This window comes from Pogoniulus pusillus, chromosome 10, assembly GCF_015220805.1.
Source record: "Pogoniulus pusillus isolate bPogPus1 chromosome 10, bPogPus1.pri, whole genome shotgun sequence".
In the NCBI taxonomy this organism is placed as follows: Eukaryota; Metazoa; Chordata; class Aves; order Piciformes; family Lybiidae; genus Pogoniulus; species Pogoniulus pusillus.
In genome coordinates this window covers 13,576,441-13,593,311 of record NC_087273.1, presented here as the reverse complement: position 1 = coordinate 13,593,311, position 16,871 = coordinate 13,576,441, and the positions used below count along the sequence as shown (strand labels likewise).

At 44.1% G+C, this 16,871-nt stretch overlaps 1 protein-coding gene across 2 annotated transcripts in view; it reads right to left on the bottom strand.

Moving 5' to 3' along the window:
• FAT4 (FAT atypical cadherin 4) overlaps nucleotides 1–16,871 on the bottom strand; it is a 192,244-nt gene that overhangs the window by 39,918 nt on the left and 135,455 nt on the right. The window contains exons 7-9 of one of the 2 annotated variants that reach the window (XM_064149965.1): nucleotides 15,027–15,207; nucleotides 9,973–10,223; nucleotides 261–4,610 (exon numbers count right to left, since the gene is read on the bottom strand). In XM_064149965.1, the coding sequence (XP_064006035.1) occupies nucleotides 261–4,610; nucleotides 9,973–10,223; nucleotides 15,027–15,207 (4,782 nt within the window). The remainder of the gene's footprint in view (nucleotides 1–260; nucleotides 4,611–9,972; nucleotides 10,224–15,026; nucleotides 15,208–16,871) is intronic. The other variant, XM_064149966.1, reaches the window with a different exon arrangement.

Sequence of the window (16,871 nt, the reverse complement as noted above, 5' to 3'; positions counted from 1 at the left end):
CAAATTACAATAGCTCTTGTAAAAATCTTTCTGTTCTAATGCAAATCAGTTCAGTGAGATTCGCCTGAGGGCAGAGCTAAAGTAAACCAACACTGTGGACACTCAGTCATTTGAGTGTTCATAACTACAAATACCTCATTTTGCATGACCTGTTTACCTATTGGACATGCTCATATTCAGGCAATCTTGTACTAAAAAGGCAGTTTCCACCCTCCTTCCACCTCTTCTGGACTGTAGGACATAGAGAATCAAAAGCATACCTGTATAGCCAGTTTTACAGACGCAGTTGAAACTTCCGGGGAAGTTCTGGCAGGCAGCACCATTTCTGCATGGGTGGGAAAGGCACTCGTTGATGTCCCTCTCACAGGCCATGCCAGTGAAGCCTTCTTGGCAACTGCATGAGAAGCCTCCAACCAAGTTGTGGCAAGTCCCATCATTGTGGCAGGGAGAAGGAAGGCATTCGTCGATGTCTGTCTCGCACAGACTCCCATCGTATCCTGGCATGCACCTGCACACGAAGGGCCGGAGTGGCTCGTTGGCCACAATGATGACAGGGACACTCTCGTGACTCTTCAGAGCTTGGCCCACGGCCAGTCTCCTCAGACAGCTCCCTCCATTTTGGCAGGGGTTCTGCAGGCACCAGTCATGGTCCACAGCCTCAATCCGCACCCCACTTTGGCGGAAGAGGATATCTTTGATGCTCTCAAAGAACGTGGCCACGCCGCTGGGATTCACATACTGGTTGTTGCCACGCTTGACAGCTGCCATCAGGAAGGTGTGGTTGTTCTCCTCGTACAGCCCATAGAGCTGGATGGCAGTGCCCAGTCCTGTGAGCTGGGAGCTGGCGATGCGCAAGAAGTGGAGATAGTGATTGGTCAGGAAATCACGCACACTGTGGGCACTCAGGCGCAGGAGAATGCTGTTGTCAATAGTGGCGTTGGCAAAGCCTGAGAAGAAAATTCGGACGCTGCTGGTGACAGCTCCATGCAACCCATCATTGCTGAGGACAGCCAGGTCAAACGTGCCATCCGTGGACCTCGCCTGTGAGTACAGCTCGCACGTACCCCCAGGAATGCTGAAGAGGCTGGTGACTCCTGAAGTAAGGGAGCACTGGAAGCTGTCTAGCACATCTGGGTCTTGTGGTTTTACGTTGCCCAAAATTCCACCTGGGAAGAGGTTGCCGTAGTAGTGAACAAAGATTTCTACTGTTCTGGGCTGAGATGGGTTGTCATTTTGGTCTATTACCTTGATCTGCACAGTTCCTGTGGAAGACATCTGAGGAACACCAGAGTCTCTTGTAATCACCGACAGGTAAAATTCACTGATTTGCTCCCTGTCAATCTCTCTTGTTGTCGTCAGCACACCAGTGGTGCTAAGGCTAAAGTAGCTGGTTGCAGGGCCAGTGCTGAGCAGGTAATACGTAAAAGGACCTTGGTTTGGAGGGAGATCAGGATCCGACGACTGAAGAGTCATCACAAGAGTTCCTGCACGGTTATTCTCCATGACTTCTCCTTGGCTGGTGGCCAAGGTAGGGCCGTTGTCATTGATATCTTCCAAAGTTACCAATAAAGAGGCACTTCCCGTAGCGGATGGTGTTCCTGAATCAATGGCCAGCACAGACAGGTTGTACACAGGCAGTGTTTCTCGGTCCAGCTCTGCAGTGACCGTCACCTGTCCTGTCTGTGGGTTGATGGAAAAGGCACTGTTGTCATTGCCAGACCCAATGAAATAGGAAAACCTGCTCCAGCTAGGGACAGAATCTGAATCAAAGGCACTCACAAAAGTGACATGGGTTCCTGGAGGAACACCCTCGCTGATTTGTATATTGTAGGCTCCTAAGGTAAAAACGGGGGGATCGTTGGCATCCAGCACCGTAACATTAACAGTTACTTCATCTATATCTGCACCACGAATGCTGCCCAAGTTTTTTGCCAGGACTTTCAAAGAGATTCGTTCTTCTTTTTCTCTGTCAAGAGGTCCTGAAATATAGATCTGTCCACTTTTCCGATCTATCTGGAAGCCCTTTTTTCTGCTGGTGCCAAAGATAAGGTACTGGACTTCCCCATCAGTTCCCATATCACGATCACTTGCAAAAACTTCACCTACAACAGTACCTTTGGGGGCTGCCTCAGAAACTTCAAAGTAATAAAGCTTAGACACAAAACGAGGCACATATTCATTTGTCCCTTCTAATTGGATGTTGACATTAGCAAAGCTGCACCTCTCTTCATCTGGAACATTGAAAGCCTTTACAGTTAAGTGGTAACTTTGTTTTGTTTCATAATCTAAAAATCCCTGAGTGGTGATGGTTCCTGTATTGGGGTCGATGACAAAGAGGTCACTATCTGAGGACTGAAGAGAATATGCAATCACAGCATTAGGTCCAGAATCAGCATCAGTGGCATTTAAACGAATAACAGTTGTCCCACTGGGGGCATTTTCTAACACGCTGGGAAAGTAGTCCTCAGGGTTGAATGCTGGGGAGTTATCATTCACATCAATCACATTAATGGTGACACTGCAGTAACCTGTTCTGGCCACCCATCCTCCATCTGTGGCAGTAACGACCAGTTCATGCTTTTGGTGCGACTCGAAATCAAGTGGTTTTGCCAGTGTCAGTGTACCTGTAGTTGTGTTAATAGCAAAGGTGCCAGCCTCATTCCCAGAGGAAATATTATATCTGATTAGCCCATTCATGGCTGCGTCTCTGTCTCGGGCCGAAACCGTCCTGACCACTGTTCCAACAGGGTGACTCTCTGGGATAGTAATGCTCATACGGCTCTGAGAAAACTCAGGCGTGTGGTAGTTTTCTTCTGTTACTACTATTTCAACAGCTACCTCAGATGAGAGTGGAGGATTGCCTTTATCCTTTGCTTTCACTTTAAATAGGAAGTTTTTGTTCAAATCAGCCATCAGTGAGGATGACACAGAAATCCAGCCTGTACTTCTGTCCAGTCTGAACTTATTCGTTTTGCTTTCCTCAGACAAAAAGTATTCCACTTCAGAATTCAAGCCAAAGTCTTTCTCATCCACTGCAGTGACTTTGATCACGTTTGTGCCAACCCTCACGTTCTTAGTAACAGGAGTAAAGTATTTAGGAGCGAGGAACAGTGGTGCATTGTCGTTGCTGTCTACTATGTTAATAGTGACGGTTGTCTCACTCATTAAGGGAGGGCTGCCTCGGTCTGAAGAAGTAACAATGAAGCTGTGCCTGTTGATGTTGACGTTGCTTGAGCCACTGGAGTTTTGGTACCTCAGATACTGCTTGTTGAAAATTTCCCCTGTGGTTGCATTAATTCTGAAGAACTCAGACTGGGATTTTATGAAGTAGAAGACTTGGCCATTCGACCCTTCATCAGGATCAGTGGCCGAAACTTGGGTGACCTTCAATCCAATCCCAGGCAGCTCAGGGCACTCTAGGTAATAGGACGGCTTTGTAAATCGTGGGGCATTGTCATTGACATCCATGACAAATATGGTGACATCTGTGCTCACTGTCCACCCAGAGTCGTGTGCAGAGACCCTGATTCTGTAGCGGTCTGTGTCCTCCCTGTTTAGTGGTCTGCTGATGGTGATGTCCCCAGTGCTGGGATTTATGGTAAATGGGAGACTCGTATCCCTTATGGAATACCTACTGACTGCGTTCACCCCAATGTCTTCATCCGACGTCGTGACTCGGGTCACTGTAAAACCCAGAGGTGCATTTTCAGGCACAGAAGCGCTGAATATCTGGGAAAACCTCGGAGCATTGTCGTTTTCATCTAGAATGTTAATGATAACTTTGACAGTCGTGCTCTGGAGCGGGGTGCCTTTATCTGAAGCTTTTATGGTTAACATGTATTGAGACAATTTCTCCCTGTCCAAGGGCCTGATGCTTCTGATCTCACCAGTGGCTCGATTGATACTGAAACTATTTTCTGCATTGCCCTCAGTTATTTCATAATCTAGCTGTCCGTTCAGACCACTGTCCCTGTCAACAGCAGCCACAGTCAGTATCTTCCGTGGGGTCAGGTTCTCCACTATTTCTGCAATGAAAGGATCCTGCTCAAACTCTGGTGCATTATCGTTGATGTCCATGACTGTTACTTCCAGTTTCTTATAGGAGGAATAGGGAGGAAAGCCCATGTCTCTGGCCTCAATCCAAACCACATATTTCTGTATGGCTTCAAAATCTAAAGCCTGTCCAATAGAAAGCTGTCCTGTCACCTGGTCGATCAGAAAGGTGCTACCCAGGTTACCGCTGGCGATGTAGTAAGACAAGGAGCCTCCTCTGGATGAAGATCCAGAGACAGTGGTGACAAGCGTACCCACTGCTTGGTTTTCAGGAAAGGTGAAGGTCTCCTGCTCTGCCTGAACATGAGGAAATTCTGCTTTGTCCACAAACCTCACAGTGACAGTTGTAGAGTCTGTCTTGGGGTACCGGCCCCCATCCCTCACGTGGACAGAAATGGTGAGCTCAGACTCCCCAGCCAGCGGGTTTGCAGCCAGGATTGCACCCCTCACTGGATCAATGTGGAATTTCTCAGAGTTTTTCCCCACAAGGGAATAATGGAGCTCAGCGTTGGATCCAGCATCCGCATCGGTGACAGTGACAGCAAACACGAATGAGCCTGAAACAGAGAACAAAGGCAGGGCAGATCTTTAATGAACATGCTGGCTGTGGAAAAGCAATGCCACCTTTTCACTCAGAAGCATGTCCTGTAGCAGTGCACTCTTCCTTACAGTGCTCTGTGTTTTTTCTCCCCCCAAGATAACAGTTCAACAAGGGGCAGGTGAGTGTGTGAGGCCACAAGATGTGGACACAGATAAAAACAATGTGGGTTTGAAAACGAGGTCACAGTGCACCCAGAGAAGTGCATGCACAGATATCAGTGGGTGCAGCACATCCGCACTGCAAGAGTCCTGCAACTTTCTGGAAGTCCAGCAACCCATTTCTAGAATATTCATATTTTGAAAGCTATAAACCCAATAAGATTGACTGTTATTTTTTAAATTGCTCATAGTTTATCTACTCACATTAAAAAAAAATCCTAGGTTCAACTACTATTAAGGTTATCACAGTATCACACAGTATCACAGTATTATCAGGGTTGGAAGAGACCTCACAGATCATCAAGTCCAACCCTCTAACACACAGCTCAAGGCTAGACCATGGCACCAAGGGCCACGTCCAATCCTGCCCCAGGGACGGCGACTCCACCACCTCCCCAGGCAGCCCATTCCAGTGTCCAATGACTCTCTCAGTGAAGAACTTTCTCCTCACCTCCAGCCTAAATTTCCCCTGGCACAGCCTGAGGCTGTGTCCTCTCGTTCTGGTGCTGGCCACCTGAGAGAAGAGAGCAACCTCCTCCTGGCTACAACCACCCCTCAGGTAGTTGTAGACAGCAATAAGGTCACCCCTGAGCCTCCTCTTCTCCAGGCTAAACAATCCCAGCTCCCTCAGCCTCTCCTCGTAGGGCTGTGCTCAAGGCCTCTCACCAGCCTCGTTGCCCTTCTCTGGACACGCTCAACCATCTCAATGTCCCTCCTAAACTGGGGGGCCCAGAACTGAACACAGTACTCAAGGTGTGGTCTAACCAGTGCAGAGTACAGGGGCAGAATGACCTCCCTGCTCCTGCTGACCACACCATTCTTGATGCAGGCCAGGATGCCACTGGCTCTCTTGGCCACCTGGGCACACTGCTGGCTCATGTTCAGGCGGGTATCAATCAGCACCCCCAGATCCCTCTCTGTTTGGCTGCTCTCCAGCCACTCCGACCCCAGCCTGTATCTCTGCATGGGGTTGTTGTGGCCAAAGTGCAGCACCCTGCACTTGGAGCTAGTTATATAATGAACAGGCAGCACCCATGGACACTTACCCTACACACTTAGCTTCCCTTGCAACCTCTTTACTTCTTATTCCCCAGACACTGCTCTGTTGCCCCAGATAACTCTAGCTTCTGATTTGATAGGAGTATTCTGAGGACAGGAAAAGCAGGACTGAATTCTTAAAAGCATGTGGGACCTTTGAGAGAGGGGTAACATTGCACTGAACTACAAAACTACTGCACAGTAGTGCAATAACAGGAATATATTACTTTTCAGATCTTTCACACACATGCTTCACAATGAGCTTGACTGTATGGGCGCTGTTTGCATAAACCTCTCTACATGTGCCTATTACAAGTAGAATCCAGGGTGTGCTTTTGCACTGGACTCTACAGATCACAAAATAGAGTAGAATTACAGAATGGGTTGGGGTTGGATGACCTTTCAAGGTCATTTAGTCCAATGCCCCACTGCAGTGAGCATCTTCAACTAGATCAGATTGCTCAGAGCCCCATCCTGCCTGACTTTGAATATTTTCAGGGATGTGGCTTCTACTACCTCTCCGGACAACTTGTGCCAGTATTTTACTAACTTCTGTGTGAATTTATTTTTCCTTTAATCCAGAATAAATCTCTTCTCCTGTCACAACAGGTCGTGCTAAAAAGATCATTCTCATCTTTGTTATAGGTCCCCTTTAAGTATTGAAGGGCCACGAGATCTCCCTAGAGCATTCCCTTCTCCAGGCTGAACAACTTCAACTCTCAGCTTTTCTTCACAACAGCCTTCTGATTATTTTTGTGGCCTCCTCTGGACATGTTCCAGCAGCTTCATGTCCTTCCTTTTCTGAGAACTCCAGAGCTAGACACAGTACCCCAGGTGGGGGTCTCAAATCAAATCCAATGCATGGTATGTCTTTCAAATTTGACACTGTCCAACCAATTTGCAAAACACTCATTTGATGTTTGACTGGTACCAAAAGTTAGGAAATAGCCACTCCTGTACAAAAGTCATTTTGTTTTCAGCCTCTTAAGGCAAAATCATTTACAGGCCAGAATGACATTGACAGCATCCCCTTAAAACTGTACTTCATGTCACTATTTGTCATGTGCAATGATTTGTACTCCAGAGGGAGGAATATTTAGACAAGAGCCTGTATTCAAATCCATTTGAGAAGTGTAAAAAAAGATTTTTGTCTCAGTTAAGCGTATTGTATTATTAATTATTATTTTTACTAGGTTTCCCTATTAAATTTGTTTAAATATAACAATGAAACAAAGCTTTTTCTTTCAAACTGCACAGTAGATATTCTGAGAATAAGAGTCTTGATCAAGTTATAAGGGTTTGTTCCTACACTGGGGGGAAAAAACTGTTCAAGATGGTATATTGGCTGGCAATAAATTTGTTTGTTAATGGACACCATGCTTGCTAGCAATCTCACTGTCAACTGCTTTTCAAAGTAATGTGAAAATATATTAACATTTCTTTTTAAATGAAAAGTGAGAGATCTGGACAGGCTGGAGAGAGGGGTGAAGGCAAACCTTATGAAGTTCAATAAGGACAAATGCAGAGTCCTCCATCTGGGGAGGAATAACAACAGGCACTAGTACAAGTTGAGGGCTGTCTTGCTGGAAAGCAGTTCCCTGGAGAAAGGCCTTGGAGTGCTGGTGGACAGTAAGTTCTGCATGGGCCAGCAATGTGCCCCTGGGGCCAAGAGATCTAATATCACTCTGGGGTGCATCAAGAAAAGTGTGGCCAGCAGGGCTAAGGAGATTCTTCTCCCCCTCTACTCTGCCCTAGTGAGACCACACTGGGGAGTTTGGGGCTCCCCAGTTCAGGAGAGACAAAGACCTACTGGAGAGAGTCCAGTAGAGAGCCACAGGAATGACTGCGGAACTTGAGCATCTCTCCTATGAAGAGAGACTGAGAGCCCTGGGGCTGTTTAGGCCGGTAGAAGAGAAGGCTGAGAGGAGATCTGATCAGTGTGTGCAAATATCTGAGGAGCGGGTGTCAAGTGGCTGGGGCCAATCTCTTTTCACTGCTAAGGAGTAATAAGACAAGGAGCAACAGCTACAAATTGGAACAGAGGTTTCACCTCGACATGAGGAGAAACTTCCTTACAGTGAGGGTGAGAAAGCACTGGAACAGGCTGTCCAGAGAGGTTGTGAAGTCTCCTCTGGAGACTTTCAATACCTGCCTGGATGTGTTCCTGTGTGAACTACCCTGGGTAATCTTGCACTGGCAGGGGAGTTGGACTTGATGATCTCTGAGATGTCCCTTCCAACCTCTAAAGTTCTGTGATTTGTGAACTATCAACCAAGTAACCTGCAAATAAAAGAGTGCATCCATCCCTAATTTTTTTGCCAAGGTAAAACTGGATTAAATATAGCTCAGGTTTTCTGTATGTTTCCTAACCATAAAGAGTTCCAACCAAAAAGCATCCAAAAAGATACTTCCAGAAAACTTGATTTAAACATGTCAGAATTTAAAGAAATGCCCCAAAAAGAGCCACGCAAAGGCCCTCTGCTCTAAGTCAGAACACAGAAAGATTCACCAATGCCATAGCAAAATCATTTCATAATGTTGTTCTGGAAACAGGGAAGCTATGCAAACAAATCTATTCTTCCATAAAAAGGAGAAGCATTTGCAGTTGTTTATAATTTAGAAAGAAAACTCAAGACATGGAAATAAGCCTCTTTTTTTTTTTTTTTAGTTGTTTGGTTTTTTTTTAATTCTTTAGATGGAAATTTTGTTTTGTAAACCATCTGTCTTGCAATCCCCTCTGCAGGATCACACATTCACATATGTGCACGCACGTGAAAGCACATAGCGGTTCCCCAGCCAGCCACCCGCACTGCACTTTGGTGAACACAGTAATCTCATTGGAAATTTGGTAACACAGTGATCTTATTATGAAATCCTTTTACTGTTTGGAGATAGGAGAGGACCCAGTATTAGATGCTTGAGTGTGTCCAGAGAAGGGCAACGAGGCTGGTGAGAGGCCTCGAGCACAAGCCCTACGAGGAGAGGCTGAGGGAGCTGGGATTGTTTAGCCTGGAGAAGAGGGGGCTCAGGGGTGACCTTATTGCTGTCTACAACTACCTGAAGGGTGGTTGTGGCCAGGGGGAGGTTGCTCTCTTCTCTCAGGTGGCCAGCACCAGAACGAGAGGACACAGCCTCAAGCTGCGCCAGGGTAAATTTAGGCTGGAGGTGAGGAGAAAGTTCTTCACTGAGAGAGTCATTGGACACTGGAATGGGCTGCCCGGGGAGGTGGTGGAGTCACCGTCCCTGGGGCACTTCAAGGCAAGGTTGGACGTGGCACTTGGTGCCATGGTCTAGCCTTGAGCTCTGTGGTAAAGGGTTGGACTTGATGATCTGTGAGGTCTCTTCCAACCTTGGTGATACTGTGATACTGTGATTAGTTTATTTGGGGGAAAAGACCCAAACAACTCAAACCAGCAGAATACTTTAGCAAGTTCTCTGCATCCTCATGCAACTGCTCATAGTCTCCCCTCTTTCCCCTTGCAGTGCCAATTCTACAAAGGGGAAATATTATTATTTTGGATGTGGTCATTTCTAATGTATTTATTTAGCAGGACTGTTTAAACATAAACTGTCTGAAAAGAATTAATTCCTGCATCGAGTGAAGTTACTTTAATTTGGTTGTGGGTTCCACAAAAGGAAAATTGCTGCTTGGGTTTTTATTTATTTTATTTTACTTCACCATTTGGCCCAAAGAAAGGCAATGTAGTTTGCATCTGAGAGAGATACAGCCTTTTGGGAACTAATTGACACAATCCTCTGTAAGAATTGCCCAGGGTAAAAAACTAATATCTACGTGCAGGAGAAGACTTTGAGATGAGAGAAAAAGAAGTCCTTGTCCTCCTAATTCTGGCAAAATAATGTAATGAGTGATTTGATTGGATGCTAGTCTAACACTACATCTTCTTTATACCACAGCAGGAAAATAATTGAATTTGGATGGAATAATCACCAAAGTGTGGGTGATCAATTGAACCTTGCCATTATTCATTCCCACGCAACACAAATACAACAAACCCTGAGAAACAGCTGCAGAGGAAGATCTCAGAAACATTTCTTATGGCACAGCTTTTCCTTTAGTCAAGACATCTGAGGTATCCCAAAAGCTGCCACTGCTCAGGTTACCTGAAGTGGTGGGTGATGGGACGTGGGTGACGTAGGGATGGTGCTGGAATTTGGGTGGATTGTCATTCACATCAGCAACAGAGACGAGCACGCTGGTGGAACTGGAGAGAGCCTTGGGGAAGCCCCCATCGCTTGCCACGACCACTAGAGTGTAGTTCTCCCTCACCTCCCGATCAAGGAGAGCACTGGTGATGATTTGTCCTGTTGATGGGTTGATTGTGAATTGTGAATTGCCACCAGTAAGCCTATAGCTGGTTGAAAGAAAAAACAAGGAAGAAAAATTTGATGACTATTTCATAAGGGAGTTGCTGCCCTGAGATATCAACATTTTCTGCACTCATTAGACCATCATGCTGATAGGTAACATGGTTTCCCATGGATTGTCTTCTATCTGTCTACCTGTCTTCACCTCTTTTTTCTGTTCCATACTCCAAGACCTACCATAAAAGACACTTCTGGTGCTTTTCAAGTGTAGCTTGATAGATTTCTTGTGTCCATACAGAACGAGTCTCAGTAGTATGCAAATAACAGAGTGTTTTGAGTTGGATGGACCCTTAAAGATCATAGAACCAATCAGGTTGGAAGAGACCTCCAAGATCATCCAGGCCAACCTAGCACCCAGCCCTAGCCAGTCAACTAGACCATGGCACTAAGTGCCTCAGCCAGGCTTTTCTTGAACACCTCCAGGGACGGTGACTCCACCACCTCCCTGGGCAGCCCATTCCAATGCCAATCACTCTCTCTGCCAACAACTTCCGCCTAACATCCAGTCTATACCTCCCCTGGCACAACTTGAGACTGTGTCCCCTTGTTCTGGGGTTGCCTGGGAGAAGAGACTAACCCCCACCTGGCTACAATGTCCCTTCAGGTAGTTGTAGACAGCAATGAGGTCCTCCCAGAGCCTCCTCTTCTCCAGGCTAAACAACTCTGGCTCCCTCAGCCTCTCCTCACAGGGCTGTGCTCCAGCTTCGTCACCATTCTCTGGACACACTCCAGTATCTAGTTCCCCTCTTCTCTGCTCTTGTGAAACCCCATCCGGAGTACTATGTCCAGTTCTGGTGCCCCCAGCATAAGAGGGACACTGAATTGATGGAGTGGGTCCAGAGGAAGGCCACAATGATGAGCAGAGGGCTGGAGCACTTCCCCTGTGAAGACAGACTGAAAAACTTGGAGCTGTTTAGCTTGGAGAAAAGACCTCCAGAGAGACCTTAGAAAAGCCTTCCAGTACCTGAAAGGGGTCCACAGGAGAGCTAGGAAGGCATCTTTTACAATGGCTTGTAGTGACAGGGTGAGAGGGAACAGCTTTAAGGTGTCTTTCAACACAAACCATTCTATGGATCTACAAATCTAGTTGGGCAGGGACTCCTTCCACTAGACATTGGTATTGGTTATTACTCTATTTTTCTATTAATTCAGCTAATGGGTTTTCTGCAAAACAAAGGAAACATAAGCTGGCTTAAATGAATAACTAAGATACAAATCCAAACCCTACACAGCTGTGATTAACATTGCATCTGCAGAGAAGCCTGCTGTAGCAGCTTTTTTGAGGAATATGATTCTATGAACCCTTCAGAAGAAAATGGCTTTTATGACAGGCAGCAATACTCCTCTCTTCACCTTTGTTAAATCAGAACAGTTTATGACAGAAGTAATAACAAAGGCCAGAAGCTCTACCTAGAGGACTGACAGCCAGCCTGTGTAATAAGCTGTGGCAACTTCTGCTCAGTCATTAATTGCTACAGAATGCCATCAGCATTCTTTAATTGCTTAATTATGATATAATATGATGGCCATATGTAATTATTCTCCAGTCACAGCAGTGTGCATCTAGGGTGGAAAGAATGCACACAAGGCCTAAAGCATCACTTAAATCTCCCTAAATACCAGCAGGCAAACTTCATCTGTGATGTGCAACGTTTTAACCCTGTGTGAGGTGATGCAGAAGATAAAGACTTTCACTTCTGCATTTCCACATGTGTAGAACAGCTCAAGCTACAGCATTGGAAAGATTATATGAAAAACCCTTTAAAAATAAAATAAAAAAAACGAAAATCCAAATAAAATCACCACCACCAACAACAGAGAAACAATAAAAAAGAAGAAAGACAAATTAAACTTGCTATAGGATAGTCTGATTTTCATCTGAGGATCACTGCTTGCAAACCAACTAGGCAAGGCAAGTGCATCCCAGCATAGTTACAAAAAAAACCTCAAATCCAAAAACAACCCAAAAAAAAAAAAAAAATCCAAACAAACAAAGCACCAAATCCCCCCAAAATTCCCAAACTTTAATGATGACAACTGGCATAAAAGGAATTTATCTGAAGTTCTTTAAATCTGGCCTTCAGTGCTGACCCTTCTTACCTATACTATATTTAATCAAGTTTGCTCAAGTGTGCATTGCCCCTAACAACCTCATCAGCCTCCTTTAATGACTTCACAGGTTACCACCAAAAATAAGAAGAGCTGGCATGTATGGGCATGGAGGTCCCTTTCAACCCAAACCACTCTATGATTCTATGATTCTCTATTTAAGATTTGCATTGCTCTGAATGCTGAATCTGGGCAAATTCTATCCAAGTAAAACAAAGTATTTTCTTGAGTCTAAAAAGTGTAAAACAAGACCTGAAAACTATATTTAAATATCTACTTAAAAAAGGAAAAAAAAAACCACAACATTTTTTATCAACTATTCTACTACAAGGTACTGAGTGAATGAGTAAGAGTAATGGCAGAGATACTAAAGCAATTCAACCACACTAAAGAAATCCAAGAGCACCCTGATAATGCCTGATTACATGATGTGATCACACAATCATCCATGCTTTGTATGGGATTATTCTTTCTAAATGAGCTTGTCAGAAAGAGTTTATTTGGGTAAGAGTGAATAGAATTAAAATCTTCATTGTTTCACAATTTAATAAATAGTAATTTTGGATGCTTTTCAACTATTTAAAGATGCCAAAACATGAAGTTTCTATTTTTAGCTTGTAGCTAGCTGGAAAGAAAATATGACAGTGTTTTATGCACACTTGCTTTGACATGGCATAGCTCTGGTTTGTTTTACTTCCTTTTTTGAAAGTAAGCGACAACCACAGGGATATTCTTATGCACTTTGAAGAGTGAACTGAGGTGAACTAACAAAAGTAAATAAAGAAGCTACTTTTCTATTCTGTTTTGTGAGTCTGGAAACAGAGACGCAGATGTTTGAAGTCACAATAGTTAAATGTGCTGAGATGACCGATTAATAACTAATATGAAGCTGCTTTCTACTCCATTTGCAATAAATCAGTGGATAATCTTCAGCTTGTCACTGCCACTCAACATCTTCATTACTGTTGTCAGTGAAACTGGGAATAGCCAGTGTTCAGCCCAGTGCCTGGTTAAGTTCCATCAACTGAGCTCTGCAAACCATTTGGCATGTAAAACAAAAATGCCACATTCCAGATTTTTACTGAATGGGACAAACTTTATGCCTTGCTTCATAAAATTTTCTTTCTAAACTGAAGACATTAAGTGACCACTGATTGACCAAGGAACATGCTGGCTTTCAGTAGAAGCTGCTGACTACATGAGAAGATGGCAAGGCAGGTTGTAGCTGCTGTGGATTGTTCAGTCTGTAGCATCTTATGTGAAGCAGAGATTAGCGTTTTGGGTGATATTGTACCTGCTTGTCTAATTTCTTAGGATTGCATAGGTCTGCATAACAAACTAATGTTTGGACTTGATGATCTTGAAGGTCTTTTCCAATCTAAGAAATTCTGTGATTCTGTGATAAGCAGGCATCTAAACTACAGCTATGTTTGAAAAACCATTTAAGCTTCAAAAGAAGATCTGCATCCTTCCTCAAACATATGTTAACACTAGTTTGGACATGTCTATGCAAAAAAAAAGTGAAAGTGATTTCCAGCTTAAAAATTAAAGATGACTGGAGTTGTATTTTTCTTAGGGTGAAAGGCTTTAATTGAACATAACTGAAAACAAAAAGATATTTTGGATATTCTGCTATTTAACTACGTTCCCAAATTTGCAGAAAATGTGTTTTTACAGCTGTTGTTTGTATACTCATAAGTATTTGATGTTTGTCAATAATGATGATAATTCACAGCCTGTACCTTATTCTCTTCTACAGAGAATGCATACATGAACACCGCGAGCTGAAGTGTTTAATCGACTTATATTTTGTTGAATTATTTTCTTCATTGTCATTTATGTATTTAAATTTATCTACCTCTATACTCATTGTGCTAGTTTGAAGCTAGCTAGAACGTTTTTGTGAGAAGAACTAGATTACAGGCTGTGAAACAGAATGATGTCTCCTTCACTCATAGGCTTGCTGAGATGTATAAGAACAAGAATCCAAACATAGATAAGGAAGTTGTTCTGCTTGGGAGCTCTGAGCTGCATGTCTCTCTAGCCTCTCTGCCATTTCTCTGATTAATCCACTTTGCTTCCTAACCCCCCTGGCCGAACCTCCATTCTTCCTGGCGACAGAGGTAAGACTGAGAGGGGTGGGAGAGGGTGAAAGGGTGGTTTGGAACCCCTCATGGGGACTCAGGTTTCTGGGAGGGCTGTTGTATTTTTGTATTACCTTTTACCTTGTATATTTCTGTCTATAACTGTATATACTGTAAATATCTGCTTGTATATTGTGCTAGCTGTAAATATAAGCTTCATTCATATTTCCAGAGCTGGCTGAGTCCAGCCTGGGTGATTTCCAAAGTGTGGGGGGGGGGGGAGGTAACACCCAAACCATCACAGCTACAAATCTAACCAACTGCCAATTACACTCAGGCAGCAGTTAAATTAATTTGCTTCGCACTTACTAAAAGGGACAACAACACTGCAACTCTAATTGTCCTTAACATAATTTTAAAAGTCTATAAAAAATAATAACAAAAAAAAGAAGTCCAGATTTGTGGAAATAATGTGCACAGCTGTCTTGCTGTGTCTTACAGCTTTATGGCATGTTGGTGATGGACAATGGGGGGAATAAAATAATCTTCAGGCAAGGTATGAGGCAGTATTACACACAGCAAGAGCAAATGACCTACCTAATAACAGCATTTGAAGAAGCATCAGCATCCGAGGAGTTCACGAGCAAAATATCTGTCCCCGTAGGAGCATCCTCCGGAACAGTGGCAGAATACACATTAAAGGCGAATGTGGGGACATTGTCATTGACATCATCGACCGTGACAGCAATGGTTCCAGTGCCAGTGAGGGCAGGAGATCCTGCGGGAAAGCGGGATACAAAATGCTAGAGGTTACAAATACCACCGTGCTAATCCGAGGTCTGCCAACCCCGATTTAAAGCCTAACGCTTCAGCATGTCACAGTTCACAGAGCAAAAAAAACAATTCAACACAGAGGACAAGGTCAAATTTGTTTCAAAGGCATTTTGACATAAAGTACAAGTTGTGAAAGAAAAAAAAAAGGGGGGGGAGGGGTCAAAACCTCCTTCTTTTCCTTGCTCCATCTAATTCCAGCAACATTTTGTAATACAAACTGAGTGGAAAAAGATGGTCTTGGAACTGCTCGGAAGCCTTCCTGTAACAATCAGGATCAATTTGAACATGTGGTTGGCTTTCTTATTTCTCTAAGAGAAGATATTCAAAGGTGGCACACTGACAATCATGAAGACTCCAGCCCTTAATTTATTTATCCACAGAACAAATAGAGTGGAAGCAGTGGCAAACCCCAGCTTTCCACGTGGCTTTTCCACTGCCGGTCATACCCCTGACCTGGGGAGACCTTCTCCGAGTGGGTGAGAAGGTTGCAGAGCCTCCAGCCCCATTCAGATCTGATTTCTCCATGGAAGCAACCATCTATAGCAGCAAATAATGCTAGCTCAGAAAGGATATTGGCTTACAGGAAATTGGCCTGAACTTATTTAACCTACGGCTTTCATCCTCCTTGTTATTCTAATACTTAACTCTGATGAGCAGAAATAGCATGTTTGTTCACGGGCAATCTCTCTGTGTTTATTCTCTTAGGCTTCTCCTTTCTCAAATCCAAAGGAAAAAAAATACAATTACAAGGAAGAGTTTTACAAGTTCGTGCTACTTTTGCCAGTCTGTTACCCTTACTTTCAGCCAACACTCCGCAAGACCTCTTCTGCTAACCAAATGAGGGGGTCCAAATGAAAAAAAAAAAAAAAAGTAAAAAGAGATTGCTCCTTTCTTCAAATACATTGCAAAAAAGAGGAGGCAGTGACAGTGGAGCATAAAACACGTGAGTTATGACCCCTTTTACTCAAAAGACAAATGATGACCCTGCCTGTTTTACTCAAGATTGTGTTGCTTTCCTTTCTGGTCTCAAACAGATACAACAATTCAGCATTTGCTGGACTGGGAAAAAAGCTCTGATAATGAAATGCTTTGGGCCAGAGACTGTTTCAAGTCCTTGCTGCAAAGCAAGCATATTACATGGAGCTGTCATTTGATGAAACACAGGCACAGCCTCTGTCTGACTGCCCTAGTCCCTTCCAACTCAGATCAGGTCGCTGCTACCCAAGGTTATTGCTGGACTTCAACCTTAGGAAGGAAGAAGACTCTTGGGTCTCATGTGGTCCTGACAAGGTGCTCCAGACACCAAGCCCTTGTATAAGGGAAGAAATAATGACCCATTTTCCTACATATTAAGCCTTGCAGGTTGAAGAATTACCACACTTGCATCACGGGAAGAAGCTTGGAACAGCTTCTGCAAGGAGACGAGTTTTTCCACCGCATTTATCGTTGGATTCAATGATCTTCAAGGTCTTTCCCAACCAAAATGATTCTATAAAATACTTCAAAGTAACTTGGCTTAATGTATAAACTGACTGAACGAAAGAGCTTCCAATTGAAGGGTGCTTATAAATCTCACAAGGCTGATTTTGGAGCCTGCTGATGGGATGG